The following is a 15,758-nucleotide window of genomic DNA, read 5'->3' on the forward strand; positions in this document are numbered from 1 at the left end:
TGAGTGAGTGAGACTTTTGTGCCACCTGTGAAATTGCAGCTTAAGTGAGTGTAAAAGGGTTTTTATGATGTCTTAGTTCTCAGTCCTTTTTACTATAATATTTTCACTGTTGTGAGTGCTTCTGTTCTGACATAATGGTGTAAATGAAGCATTTTACATTTTAGCATTATCTAATTTTTGATAGTCCACTTTGAAATGTGGGTTTTCACCTTAAAAAGGGGAAAAAAAGAGGAGAAATCCTAAACAAGGATTCTGGCAATTTGCTGGAGTATCTTTTTACAAAATGATGCAGTATACAGTAGGTTTCAGATACCACCAGATTTAAACTTTCTGGGTTACCTCAAGCATAATAGATAATTTACTGCCACTTCTTTTTCCTTTTAGCACTTCTTTTTGGCGGAGATATTAATCCTGCTCATCCCAAGCATATTGGAAGCATTGATCCTAATTGTGATGTGGCAGAGGTGGTTAAAGGTAAGATGAAGTTAATATTTTTGTTGATTTTAAAAACCACCACAACTTAGAATGTGCATGGATATGTTACTGAGATATAAGAGACTGAAGGTGATTTAAGTTAATTTAATAAAAACTAAGAAATGGAAGTTCTGCTGCTGCTTACAATAAAGCCATGGGCTTATTGAGACTTTCTAATGTCTTAGTTATTAGGAATAGAGAGAGTTTTGGTATGTTAACAGAACTAAGAAAGCAGTTGAATTTTTTCATAACTTCAACTGTCCTTTAAAAGGTCATATTAAGTGTGTGTTTTGCTAAACTTTAGACATTTTATTCCCTAAAAATCTTAGAAGCAGGTTCTCATGTACTGCTTTTTTATCTGATGCTGGTACTCAAGAAAATTGCAAGTGAAATTTGCCAATTTGTTTAGTTAGGCCTTTCAGTAAAACGTCCTCAGGTGTACAGATACTCCAGTGAAGCTTGCTATTACTATGTGCATCTGATCATATCACATCCTGCTCTTTCTTATAGAGAAGATACATACGTAATGGTTGTATCTGAATGATAGGTCACAGTCGCATTAGAAATCCTTTTTGCTTAATAAACCCTGTTTACTTAGTGTTGTGAATGTTCATATGCTTTCATCTTGTTAGTTGAAGGCTCACACTCTGGGTGTATCTATTTACAAACACAGGTCTTGCTGTAGAAATGAATTCCACTCTCTGTCCTTCACTGCTATTTGTGCAGCTGCAAGAGGGGAAGAATGTGTTCCTCCCCTTCCCTTTCTTTGAGCCTTTGGTGAACTAAGAGGGAAACCTTTTTTACGTCAGACTTTGACCTGCATGATAACTTGCTTTGTGTTGTAGATGCTTTTTACTGTTATGAAGGCTTCTTGACTTGTAGGTCTTCTTGACTCTAAGGTGGCCTTTTTTCAGCAGCTTTCTTTAGGTTGATCCTACTCCACTTTGACCTCAGTATTGTATATGTTAGTCATGTTGTTTGTTTAGATACTCCTTCTAATAGCAATGTTTGAATCTGTTTTGATCATCAAATTCATAGTTGCTGTGTTGGACAGAGGAGTGCATAGTGCAGAAGGTGCTTAGTCCAGTTTTCAAGCCAGTAGCTAAAGCAGATCTTCTACATCTGAAGAAATATTCACTAACAAAATGAGGACATCATGAACAGTATCCAGTGTTGTCCTTCAAATAAACAAGATATCCTTAAAAACAGCATATCTAGAGTCAAGGTTATTGAGGCCATATCCTTGTAGAACTGGTGGAGGGGTTGATTTACATTCTGTATACTGTGCTAGCTCAAAAATCTTATGGTTCACAGGCAGCATTCTGAGCAATTTGTCAGAGTTAAGATGCTGATTTTGTCACTCTGTGGCAGCTATGAGTTCAGTATGCCCTTTGGACATTGAAGAAATTATTTAAACAGCTGCTGCTTATTTCAAGCAGCTCCACCAAGTGTTGTGTCTGTAACTGCCTGAGGTGGATCTCTGTATCTCACTGACTGTCCTACAATAAGATTTCTGAGCTGACAGCAAATCCAGGCTTGTTCCTGGAGCCTGAATTTTAGATGTACTAATAGATCCCTCACTCTTGTTGCTACTTATCTCCAGCCATGGATGTGAAGCACACTTTGAACTTTGCAGTCTCTTTTACAGTCTTGGGACTCTGCCAAAGAATTGGTGTTTAGGGGATGGTAAAATGTCAGACTGCCTTCAGACTCTGACACAGTTCTGCTTAGGGCTGGGTATTTTACTGGATTGTCAAGAGATAGTGCTCTCCCGTTCATCTCAAGGGTGTTAAGGTGGCTACTTCTTGAAAATGGATGAAAATTCTACTTTAAATTTAGGGAGGCTAAATGGATTTATTCAGAGCTTCTTTGTTCTCAAGTTTTGCATGGTGGCTGTGTCTGCTCCACATCCATGTGTCAAGGACTTTTGGTTTATTCCTGCAGTTACTGATTTGTTTTTTAGAGGCCTTGAGGTTTTTCTCTGCAATAGGAATCCAACTTCTGTCCCCTGGATCTTTATCTAACTTTCACTTCTGTGATATGGAAACTCTTTGAAATGTGCTTATGTTTTCCTTCCTCCATGTAGGTGGCCTTATGGTCACACTAGCTACATGGCTATCCCGCTTTTGATTACTGAGTCAAGATTGTGACTGTGCTTCTTATGCCTCTTTTTTTTTTAAAGCACAGAACTTCTGATGGCCTTGGGAGTACTCCTGAGATTATTTTAGAATATCATCTAAGTGTAGATGTTCCTGCATATTTTTTTTTCCTAAATTATGTGCATCACAGGCTGAGGTTCTCTGCACAGCTTGGGTGTTCAATGGGATTTTGATCTTTTTACTAGGACATATTTTATTGTGTTAGTGACAGGACCCTTTTAGTCTTTGGAACTGACCATCTTGACACAAAAGATTCCTTCTGGAGAGCTGGTTTTGTGAGCCGTTCCTGGGACATGATCAAGAACATTTCTAGTGTTGATTAGCTCCTTTTTACTAAACCTCAAAGAGTATTTGTCAGCCTTGTGTGATATGTCCAACCTTGCAGATGTCAGAACAACTGATAGAAATTTTTTTCAGATAACAGGGTGCATTATAGATTATTTCTGTAGACATCTTGAAGGAGGACAATTGTAGGTAACCAGCCCTCTCTGGGAAGCAGTGATTTTACTTTCTTTGTGCTTGTCGCATAGCTCTGAGTCTTGGCAGTGACTGTTTTCTTTAGTAGTGTCGATTTGGACAGGAGAAGGAGGTACATGTAGGGCAAGGTCAAATGCTATTGGTATGGTACCTTAGCAAAGTTATCTCTGTCTGCAGAACTGCCCATCTGTTATGTACTTGCTCTGAGCTCATGCTTATTATGAGGAAGCCTCTTTTCATTAAGGTAGCTTAAGCAATGTAGTTAGAACGTGTTTGAGTTTGTAGTTTCTCTTGAAGCTAATACTTGCTGCTTGTTTCTAAAATATTTTTGTGAATGAGGTACCAGTGAATATTTAGAACCACTAAGAAATCTTTCAAACAAAAGCTAAGTGTTCTCGCTTTATTTTGACAATACACAAAGCCTGATTTTGGATTATGGGGAGGCAGGGTTTTTTTTGTTTTAGTAGAGGAAAGAATGAAGAGTCTTAAAGATTACAGCTTTCCCCCCAAAAGACTGTGAAAATCAAGGATTATAAACAGTATTGTGTTTGGAAAAACTGAATTTATGGTTGCAATGTCATCCCTTTTTATTTGAGATGGAAAGAACAAGCATTACATTGTGATCGGGACATGACAAATAAGTAGATATTATGGTCAGCCTAAAATTATACCCTTCTGGTTTCAAGCCCTGAAGACAAAAAATAGCTTGTCTCTAGTAATCTGCTTTTGTAGGGGTTTAAATAGAATTTGCCCTTTCTTGACAAATGGACTATAAGCATACAGAGAAAAAGGGATTAGAATGGATACCAGCTTCACACTTGTAAACTAGCTACTAAAATGAGTGTTCTGCTTGTAGTCTTTTACATACAGGATGAACTTTGCTAGTCATCTCTAGATGATTTTCATAAATCAGTGTTCTGTTCTGTTGTTCTATAGATGCTTATGAAACAGCTAAGATGTTATGTGAGCAGTACTATACGGTGGCACCTGATCTGGAAGTTGAAGAATTCAATGGTAATTCTGAAATTAATTAAATTTAAGTGGTGTATGTAAGAAAAAGCATTTCTAATATCTGCGATTTTTAGTTTTGTTAATAAATTATAAGTTCAAATTTGAACTCTGCAGTACTGTATGCAGAGCTGCTTTTCTTCTAATGTGTTTACATGCGCGCCGGAATTATAGTTTATCATCATGAGATGTTTACTTGAAGCTGAATGCAGAGTGCTGTCTGCTGAATTCACTGTCACTTTAAGGAAAATAAAGTGGTCAAGAATCCTTGTAACTAGGAAGGAAACACACCTGCCTTCCAACTAATCTTTTAATAGAGCTGAAACTTGTTTCATTTTGAAGTATGCTTTTAAATTCCGTTGTCAGGCTCTGCACCAGTGATGGGCTCTCCTGTGTGAGATGGCAAAATTAGAATTTTTTTTTTTTACATAGTGTATGCTTTAAGTCCTGTCATAACCTTCTCACATGAAAATCTGTTACAAGTTGATTGCAAAGGTGAAAATTGGATGCTATGGAACTGATGAGACAGTCCTTGTCATTATATTGACTGAGCTTTGTTCATAATTTCTATTGACAAAAGGCAGATTATTTTTTCAAGTTAAAAAAATTGTTTTGAGTGATCCTCTCACAAATTTTGGTTAGCTATCCAAACATAAGACTAAGATGTTTCCAAACTTCAGCAGAATTGGAAGTGTCTCAAAATTGGTAACACTCAAAATGGAGAGAGTGATATATGGGAACACATGTTGCTCAAAGTACTGTTTAATATTATAGAAATACTTCTCTACACAAAGTGATATTGTCAACACTAATGCATTACTACCAGTTCCGTCTCCCCAAACCAAATGATCCAACTTTCTCTCCTCCAAAACTGAGTTATTTTAGAGCTAAAAGTAGTGAATACTTCAGCTGAGGAATCGATGCAAAATTAATTTGAAGATCCAAGTAGAAAGAACCAACTTGTAGAGAAAACAAGTTCCTGGATCTCATTAAAAAAGAAATGAGGAAAGAATTACTTGTTTCCTTTAAACTAGCTGTTGTCTACATGAAGGAAGTGACTTTGCAAATTACCTCACAAGAGCAACAATTATGTGTTTTCTGTGTGTACTCTATGCCTCAGACAAGTACAAATCAGTCTGCCTTGGTTTTGATGATGCATAAGAGAATTGGAGTATGGACTCTGACAAAATTAACATAATAAAACAGCAAGTTGCCTTGCAACTAATTATGCAGAGCATTGTTTTAGTCTTCTTTTCCTAGGAGTTTTGACTACTGTGTCTCTTAAAGTACTAACTGGTGTTATTATGAGCCCTCAAGTGCCAAACAGGATGAACTCGACCTCAGTCACTTTCTGGGTGCATGTTTGTATCTTCCTGCAATTTATGAAGCAGACTTTCAGAGACTTTTCTTCAATCTGAGCTGCCGCTGAGTCTAACAAGGTGTGACTGTATGCCAGTAGATAGGTGAATGTTCAGGGATGACTGCATCTTCAGTACCAAAACTCTCCTGGAATGTATTAAATGCAGCTGTATTATTTCCTGCCAAATCAGTTAGCACTCTAGCATTCAGAGCTGTGCCAAGCTGTATAAGTCTGCCAAAACACTAACAACAGGACAACAGTGGACAAACAATTCAATTATAATTTGTAATAAGAAAACTGTGATATTGTTTGAAATATATTTTGAATTTTTTTATGCATACTTTACATTTCATATGTTTTAATTAGGGGAAGATACGTCACTGTTTTTAGAATATTTGAACAGTGAATCTTTTTAGTTTAAGAATCTTTTTGTGCAGCAAATATTATGCTTAAATATTGTGTATGTTAAGAAAAAAAGGAAGTTTCCCACTTAAATGGGAAAGTTCTCTCAGTTAACATGCATTGTCAGTATGAAACCAACCACTGCTTATTGAAGTTCAATATGTAAATAAAGTCTGCTGATATAGAGGTCTTTGAAAATAATCATTAGAATGTGTTCTTTCAGGTGACAGCAGTAACTGAAATTTGTGTTTACTTCGTGTAGCTACCTTGCACTTGGAAAGTTAGAACCTGCTTACATACTTGTCTTTGCCTGCAGTTTCATGTTATTTCTGTAAATAGAAATGTTATAAAACACTGTTTTGAAAAAAACTTTTCATTTTTTTTTTAGCTAAAGCTCCAAACAAGCCTATTCAAGTAGTCTATGTACCTTCTCATTTGTTTCATATGTTGTTTGAATTATTCAAGGTAGGTTGCACTTCTTAATATTTGTAAGGGTTTTGTGAACTTACTGTTGAAATTTAGTTTCTTTTCAGTTACAGCTCTTAAATTTATTTCAGTTTTTCTTTCTTACACTTAAACAAGTGAAGAGAGTTTGAAACTGTTAAAAGCTAGGCTTACAGCCCTCTCTTACGCCCTTGTGTACTTAAAAAAATTTGTTTTCCCACTTTTTCTTATGTGTTTTTGCAGATGATTAACTTAAAACATTCAGTCTATTTTTGCAATAATTATGTATTCATTACCTTGCAATTTTCATAAGCTTGCTTCTCTGTCGATATTTGAGGACTGGTTAGGATCAGTGTCTTGTTTATTGTGGAAACAGCCCATATGTCTTTGAATAGTGTAAATGACATTCTTTGTTTTGTTTTTATTTGTTTTCTGAATAATTGTAACAGTGAAAATGGAACATGAGAGCTATTGTAGGCATAAGATAGGTGGTCTCTAGGTGGTGCAATTGAATACTAGAAATTCAGGAGGGAAAATGCATTTGGTCAGAAAGTTTTCCTAAGTAATGGTATTTTGGGTTTGATTTCTGACACTTGTCAAGCATGTTCATTTAAATCTTCCTCTATTTTGCTGTTTGTAACATTAGTTCTAGGGCAGAACAGGTGAGAATTTGTACACTACTTGTAGTTACAAGTTGTGAAACGGTTTGAAGCCAGTGAGTTGTAGCTGTAAGTAATGGTCAACTGTGATGGAGTTGCAGTGGAAACTGTTAATAGATATGATAAAGTCAGATTGATAGATGGTAACTTAACAATTATGTCACCCAGGCTGAGAAAGTCAAAGCTCGTTCTAACACCATTATTGGTGGTTCTGCAAGGTGGAGGTGAAGGATGTTATCTCTTATATAAAATTACTTGATTTCACACAGAAAAAGGAAGAAATCTTGCTTTGTGTTTTCTGACTCTAATCAAATAGATGAAAGTATACATAATGGAGTTCTGATGTAAAAGTTTAACTGGACAACTCATTGACTTGAAAGCACTTCTTGCATTTGTTTTCATTGTGACCTTTTCTGTCTTGTGTACAAATGTAGGACAAAGGATCTAGATTCAACAAAGTAATGCAAGTTCTAAGTTGTCACAAAAAGCATTATAGTAAAGTTAGAATCAAAGACACTTTTTTTTAATTTTCAGAATTCAATGAGAGCTACAGTAGAATTGCATGAAGGTAAGAGAGAAAGCTATCCATCGATCAAAACCTTAGTCACTTTGGGGAAAGAAGATCTATCTATTAAGGTAACTGCCTAAAAATAATATGACACTCACAAACCTGCTAGGTTTAGAATAGTATGACTTGTAATGTGAAAAGGCAAATTAACTACTGTATCATTTCTGAGACTGGCTTCATATTTGTCAGAACAGAATATTTCAGTTGGAAGGGACCTACAAGGATCGTCTGGTCGAACTGCCTGACCACTTCAGGGCTGACCAGAAGTTACAGCATGTTTATTAAGGGCATTGTCCAAATGCTTCTTAAATACTGACAGGCATGGGGCATCAACCACCTCTTTAGGAAGCCTGTTCCAGTGTTTAAGCACCCTCTTGGTAAAGAAATGCTTCCTCATGTCAAGTCTGAACCTCCCCTGGCACAGCTTTAAATTGTTCCCACATGTCCTGTCACTGGATACCAGGGAGAAAAGATCAGCACCTTGCTCTGCCCTTCCCCTCAGGAAGTTGTAGAGAGCAATGAGGTTACTGCTTAGCCTCTTTTTTTTCCAAAGCAGACAAACCAAAAGTCCTTAGCCTCTCCTTTAGTATTTCTGAAGTTATTTAGATAATGTTGCTTCAGTTTTGCAGGTTTTTTTCAGAACATAATGTTTAAAACTGTAACTTTTCATTTCTTAGATAAGCGATCAAGGTGGAGGTGTACCTTTGAGAAAAATAGACAGATTGTTTAACTACATGTACTCGACAGCACCCAGGCCTAGTTTGGAGCCCTCGAGAGCTGTGCCTTTGGTAAGCAATTGCAATATGTATTTAAATGTCACTTTGCACTGCTCGTATGTTTTGCTTCACTGCAGTCTACTGGATCGGGTTTTCCATTTAATAAATTGTTTATCATTAGCAATTCTGTGCAGGTAAAACACATCAGGAGAAAATGGGGGCTGTTATCATCACTTAGTCTTTGGAACAGAAAATTGCTTTTCTTTGTCTTGACATTATATTCTTTCAAACGAGCATATCTGCATAAGCATCATATTTTCACAGGTTAACGGACAGGATTTTTAGTGCTCTATTACTGAGAAGTTGGATAACCTAATGAGCTCCCAGTTGATGTGTAAATTACTGTTTATCTAAGTTTCCTGTAATACATGTATTGGCAAGGTGAACCACACTGTCAGAATTATAGCACTTGACAAACACCTCCTGGTAATGCACAAGCTTATATTGAACTTTGAAAATTATTTTACTGTAAATTATGGACTGTAAAAAAACATGTTTTTTAAAAAAAATTCCCAAACCTGCATGTCATATGAACACTCCTGGTATATTCCTTTTCAGCTGGAGATACCTTGCATGATATTACCTTCTGAGAAGTATCAGGGCCTGATTGCAAACAAACAGAATTTCCCCATAGTTTCTTCTAAGCAGGGAATTACTTTAGTGTTGAATGTAGAGATTCTTTTAACAAGGATAATTTTTTAAATTATTTAAATTTTAATAAGTTACATATTGGGTCATTGATTAAAATCATACAGCTACTGTTCCATTAGACTGACTTTTGGTAAGTGGATTAGTACACATACTGTATTCTTGCTTCTTCTCAGCTTTGTTCTCTGTTGCTTCTGATGCGATCCTTTATCTTTAAGCATGTCAACAAAAAGTTGATTCTTTGAGAAATTTATTTTCCCTATTTAGGAACACTGTCAGCTAGCATGTTCCTAAGTTTTTTTTTTCCTCTTTTTTTTCTTCTGATACTCCTCTGCTTGAACTGCCTTTAGGTAGCCCATAAAATGTGGTGCAGAGAGTATGTGACTGTTTCTGATATAACGTAATGAACAGTGAACTGAGGATGGAACCAGTTCAGAGTGGCTCAGAGATAATAAATTTCCCATTAGATTTTTAGCAAAAAGTCTTTATGTTGCTGTCTCAGGCCACAATTTGTAGCATTGTGGCACGGAAGTGTATTTAATTGTTTTCACCAGTGTTTGATGCCACCATGATAGGTGTAAAACCCAGTTGTGTATCTGCATTGTCTTGATACTAGTCCTTCACAGCTCCTAACTCTGCAACACATCTTAGTAATATGTTTCAAACAAAGATGTGTCTTTTTCTTAGAAAATCTTCTTGAATTTGAGTGGTAAGGAACAGGCCTTAATTCAAATACAAGCTTTTTCTTTGCCAGTTGTAGAATCTTTCTTGATTCTGCCTTTGTTCTGTCTCACTTTTGATCAGCAATTTACTATATCAGCCTACAAAGATTTCCTGAAACTTGTTCTCTGTATAAACTTATACCTTGATTACCAGTTGCATTCACTATTAAAATTTATCTTCCTTTGTGGCGCTCTGATTGCAAAACATGTTCAGTTTAGGACTGATGCTCTTCTTTTCCTTTTTTTTCCACATGCATTTTTAACAATATATTCCTGTGTTTATTTCCCCATCTTCAAGACTCCTTGCTTTCATTCTGTGGCATTTATACTTAGTTTTCTTCTACTGCACCCCATCTTCGGCCTTTGTTTACTCTTTGAGTCCATATGTTGCTATAGTCAGACCTGCAAAGTATCTCCCCCTGTTGTGAACCTTGCAGCTTTCGCCCTGTGAGTCTGACCAATGCCTGTATATGACTGAATGTCAAGAAGAGTTGTTAAGCTCTGTTACTTATATGTGTGTGCAGAAAGAAAAAAGTCAAGAACTGAAAGTCTATGGCATATCTTTCCGCTAAAAAGAAAAAGGACTTCAGCAGAGAATCTTAACACGTGTTATGTATTATGGCCCAGATCTTGTTATAAAAAGTCATGCTATACTTTGTTTGTCAGTCTAGAAATAAAAATCCTTCAGCAGAAAGGTTCCACATAATTCTTCTCAGAAGGAAATTTTCTTTATTGCTTAGTGCCAGAGACCAAACCCCTTAAGAATTATGATGCTCCAGGAGGTGGGTAGGTCTCTGCTTGTGTCATTCTTGACTTAGATAGTATTCGTAAACTAAATTGCAGTGCAGATCCCCTGTCTAGTTTATGAAACAGTCATGAACTCTGGGGAGTGGAAGAGAGGGATCTTTTTGTGGATTGGTGAAAATTTTTTTCTTGGTGTCATTGCAAATGTTATTTTAAAAACTGCTGAGAAACCTTGTTACCATGGCAGCATTCAGATTCTAGCAGGACTTAGGCTCTTCTGTACTACTATACACAAAGTAGAAACGTTAGAAACGCATGGTAATGTTTAATGATGATTAGGTTTTCTTAGAGAATTTACTGATTCTCTGTGGCAGCATTTGTTTATAGTAGGAGAAATGTGGCTTAAATTAGGTTGAATATTAAACCTGTAGACGTTAGTAACACAGAAATGTAATAACTTCCTTTTTGGATAATGCATACCGCAATATTTAATGAGAAATCGGCTCTAAAATGCTTTCTTTTCTCAAGGCAGATGTGCCATCATTGATTATATTCTGTCCTCTAGATCAAGCACAGACCTATGTAGCAATCAATTCTTGTTGACTGTATTTTGCAAAATAGAACTTCTGCAAGGTCTTGCCTTAACAAGGTACTCATCTGGGATCTGTTGTCTTCATATTTCTTAAGTTATCTCTTTTTGGAAAATACCCTGAAAACAATGTAGAAAAGGGAATGGCAGGAAATTTTGGAAGAGGGAAGTATGAAATAATTATGTGGGCTCGCACAGAGTATAAAAAGATTTTCCTGGAGGAACAGGAAGCAAACAGAAGTTGGGCACGGGTTTTAAGGAAGGAGGAGAGTATGTAAGAGAGAAGAGTATAATGCTTTCAGGATTGCTTGATGCCATTCTGTACTTGAGCTGTTCCTGAGGGTATGTACTATCTACAATTTGCCTTTCAGTTGCTGTGCTTTTTAATTTCTGAAATATATTTGTTGTCTGGTCTCCAGAAAAGATGCAAGCCAGGTTTTGGATTTTTTTTAAATTTCTTTCAAAAACAGTTAAATAACTTCCATTTTTAGACATTAAGAAAGAAATGCATCTAGTTTCAAGACCAGATATTTGTAAGTGATGCATGTGTCTCTGATGGGGAGTCTTTGAGAATTATGTTTTTAAAGCATACCATGGTTTGAAGAAGTGCAGCTAAGCAACTATTTTAACTGTGGAAATGGACACTAGTAACTATGACAAGTGGTCTGAGTAGAAAAGGACATTTTTGGCATATCTCTTTCTCATTTTGCTCAGAACTGTTACAGTCATCAGTGTGAGCAGCTGTAACCAATTTTAGATCACTAAAATTAGAGCTCTGTAGAAACAAGGCAAAGAGGTCAAAAGATACTGTAGGGACAGCAGATGACAGCAAAATAATTTGTGATGAATACTGTAGTACAAAGTTCTTTTAATGTTCACCCTTCCCTGAAGGGATTTCCTATGAAGTGATACTGCATATTATCTGTATGAAATGCTTGCAAGTCCTGCTTCTTAGCCTTCCCTTTTCTGTATCATTTTGAGGCTTTGCTTTTAAGTTTCAGGCATGAGGATAAGTATCTGTCAGGTTGCCTTTGTAGAAATACTATAATGGAATGCATTTATTGATTTTCTGAAAACATTAGGTGGCTAGTTCTTGTAATCCATGTTTATGGAAAACTTTTATCACTCCATTGCTGTATGTATCCTTATTTCAAATGCTTGTATGTCTGGAATCCTTCCCTTATTGCTCTGGATAGTCCTGAAAAATTCAGGGGGAGTTCACGTGAATAATCAACCCCTGTGATTCTCAGCACATACCCAATCATCTGAAAGAGATGATGTGTAGACCAAAATCTTACTCCCTGGCTGCAGTGAGGCAGGCTTGGAGTTTTTATAACTTTTTCTGACAAGAATGGGTAGGAAAACATGCCAAGTGTTGACTTTGTTGCAGATATGGTTATGAATATTAGTGTTGGAAAATTAAAATCCAGAATTTGTACCTGAAAAGTCTATTGTGCTTTGAAAATTGTGTGGCCTGTACAGGGTCTTAGTCCTCAGATGATTCAGTGTTGTGGAATCCCGATCTTTTGTTAGATGGGTAAACAGCAGTGAGAATTACTTGCCTTGCATTGCTTTGTATATTTTCTTCTGCAGGAGCTTTTTTTCCCTCTATTGCAGTATGGCACCAGCAATCCGTTAATAGTGCAACCTAGATGAAGTAAACAGAGTTGTCTCTGGCTTTCTTGTGGAGACACTTGGGAATAATAATCCCATTTTTGGGGGTGTTGGTTTGCTTTGATCATTGGAGGCAGCATGTACAGTATGTTACACCTAGGTGCCTCTTTGAGAAAATGCAAAGTACAAGATAGTCCTAACAAAGGACTCTGATATATTTTTCACTTTTCTGTACTTAAGCTAAAAAAATTGTGCCTTGGAACAAAGGAGGTTGCTGAAACAGTTGAACACCAACTTTTAGTGCAGGCTCAGTTATAAGGGAAAACTTGAAGAGTAATTTGATGCAAATCTAACATTTAGGTATCTTCTGATTTATAAATTAATGAAGTCATTTGTTGTGTTTTTCTTTAACTTTCCATCATGTTTTTCCTTTTGTTTTCTTGGTTTTGTAGGCTGGATTTGGCTATGGCTTGCCAATTTCCCGTCTGTACGCTAGGTACTTTCAAGGTGACCTTAAACTCTACTCAATGGAAGGTGTTGGTTCGGATGCTGTAATTTATTTGAAGGTATGAATTTGACCCTTTTATAAGCTAGTAATGCAGTGCAATTCAATAACGTATAGCAGGCTGAATAAGTGAAATTTCTTTTCACTCTTCAACCTGTTTTCAAGTTTGTAATTGCTATCTTCATTATATTTTATCTAAATCACTTACACAGAATCCTAAAAGCAGAAGTTATAAATGTTAACCTAGCTCTAGTGAGCTTGCTTTTTTTGCCCAGTCCTCTTTGTTGGATCTTTGCATTTTGTTAATCTGTTAAGTGCTGAATTTTCAAAGAATTGTGTCATGAGAGATAATTTTGGTTATTCTGAAAGTTTTTTTGACCAAAATAAAGCTGAGAAGACTGATTCTTGGCTAGTACTTTTTTTTCTCTATGCAGTTTTTGACTTTTGTGCAATAGACTGTATTGATCCTGTTGTCATTTTTTGGGAGATTCTAGGCTACTCAGCGACTTAAGGTTGAAACTAGCTCCTAGGATTTCATCAGGGCATTTAAAAGAACATAGTGTATAGCTCATGTGCAGGTCATTGACTTAGCATTGTTGCTGTGCCTTGCTATGTCACGAGTGAGTTGTGGAATCCTGTGCTAACTTTTGTTTCTGATGGGTTTAATCCTGTGCATGTACGTTTGGAGGAAAAGGTATGGCCTCAGACGAAAAAGGCACACTAACGGACTGAACTAGATCAGTCCTCACAGATCAGTGTGCTGAAAGAGTCCAAGGTTTTTGGAGAAGTGAAATGTTTAAAGTAGCTGTCTGCTCCATGTCAATGGCAAATCTCCCTAAAATGTTTTTGACCAAAACCTTTTCTCTTGCTCTCTCTGTAGACCCCACTCCCTGGAAAGAAGGGAAATATTTTCAAGTGTCATTATTTTCTTTTAACTTTGACTATGGCTAGTACTTTGACTATGACTAGTACTTTGACTATGACTAGAGCAATTAGTCACAGCTGAAGTATTTTCAAAATAGTATTGTGACATGTAACGCTTGGATAATTGAGATACTTGTTTGATACAGAAGCTGTAACTGTAGAACCGGCCAGAGTATCATCTTGCTCTTGGTATCTCTAATGATATTTTACCATTGCTTTTGTTTTTCCATAGGCCCTTTCAAGTGAATCATTTGAAAGACTTCCTGTTTTTAATAAATCAGCGTGGCGACACTACAAGACCACACCTGAAGCAGATGACTGGAGCAATCCTAGCAGTGAACCAAGGGATGCTTCTAAATATAAAGCTAATCGATAATTTGCCACCTTTTGTCTCTGTTGGAGATGACCTCTGCATTCAGTATCAAGTCTCTGCTTTGTTCCAAAATCCTTTAAACCACAATACCTAATTACTTCCAAACAAAGACCTAATCAGGGCATTGAAAAGTAGTAAGAACAAAGTGATGATTGGGACTTAAAGGCAGGCACTAAGCGCGTTTGGTATGTGAATCCGGTCTGCTTCACCAGAATATGCTGGGTTGCTTCAGTCATGCATTGACAGAAGGGGGATTGCACTGTGATTGCACTTAAGAATACAGTCTTGTAACAAAAAGATGCTATTTCAAATGGCCAATTTTTATTCCAATATAAGGAATGGCAAGATGTGCAGAATCCCTTCAAATGGTCAATAGTATCTTGCACAGTAATATGGTATAAGAGAAGAAGTCTAATGTAGTTAAACATATGCTTTGAAAATCCACTCTTTGCTGCATCTGATATTGCAGTGTCACCTGTTAAGAGAAAATCCCTTTGAGCTCTTCAGATCTTGTATCTAATGAGCTTATAAATGCATAGTTCTAAAAAGGGTTGTGCAGCTTTAAACTGATGCTTTCCCCAAATTCCCAAATCCATTTCTCAAGTGCATACAAAAATTACATTGTTATAAGACATTGGGACTTCCACTTCTTGGTATGCACCTTAATGGTTTTCTTGACACACAAACACAGGAACACATTTCTATAAATTTTTCCTTGTTCGGAAGAAAGATCATAAGTAGTTAGATCATCCCTCCATACAATAAATTCTGTCAATACAGGGACAGGGGGTAATTCAATTTCATGTTTGTCTGTCATTTTTTAGGAGTTGGGGAGGGGAAACAGATGCTGAAAGGCCAGAGAGCCAGTCATACAAATGAATTTGCCTTAATGTTGGTTGCTTGGAACCGGATTAGTTTAAAACTTGTAAATAGTTTGCAAAGTTATTTATATATTCCGTGTCTGACTATAGTCTGGTAATCTGAATTTGTAGTGTATATAAAGATGTTGTACACACCAGCTTTTGGAAAGTGTCATTGGTCTGAATACATGAAACTGGAAATATCATAGAAATGGGAGGGAGAAAACATAGCTAGTACTTGATTCAAGGGGGGAAAAAAGAGGAAAAAAAAAAGTATTTTCCCCTTAAATTTATTGTAGGGGTTATTGCTGACTATTAGGAAACTGTTGTTCACCAGTTCTTTGCCAAATACTGTTTCTGATACTATGGCCTTTCAGAAGAATTTGTGAAGTTTAGAAGTTCTGTTGATATCCATCCTAGCTATGAGAATAAAATAGATGAGTTTTAAGCAA

The 15,758-nt window shown here is 36.5% G+C and overlaps 1 protein-coding gene across 1 annotated transcript in view; it reads left to right on the plus strand.

The window, feature by feature from the left end:
• The window catches only part of PDK3 (pyruvate dehydrogenase kinase, isozyme 3), a 30,972-nt gene extending 15,454 nt beyond the window's left edge, over positions 1-15,518 (plus strand). Inside the window, exons 4-10 of the mRNA XM_010075420.1 lie at positions 385-474; positions 4,047-4,124; positions 6,269-6,345; positions 7,518-7,619; positions 8,229-8,339; positions 13,097-13,210; positions 14,306-15,518. Coding sequence (XP_010073722.1) covers positions 385-474; positions 4,047-4,124; positions 6,269-6,345; positions 7,518-7,619; positions 8,229-8,339; positions 13,097-13,210; positions 14,306-14,449 — 716 coding nt within the window. The 3' untranslated portion in view covers positions 14,450-15,518. The remainder of the gene's footprint in view (positions 1-384; positions 475-4,046; positions 4,125-6,268; positions 6,346-7,517; positions 7,620-8,228; positions 8,340-13,096; positions 13,211-14,305) is intronic.
• Positions 15,519-15,758: the final 240 nt, after the last annotated feature.

Source organism: Pterocles gutturalis, unplaced genomic scaffold (genome assembly GCF_000699245.1).
Source record: "Pterocles gutturalis isolate BGI_N339 unplaced genomic scaffold, ASM69924v1 scaffold24767, whole genome shotgun sequence".
Taxonomy (NCBI): domain Eukaryota; kingdom Metazoa; phylum Chordata; class Aves; order Pterocliformes; family Pteroclidae; genus Pterocles; species Pterocles gutturalis.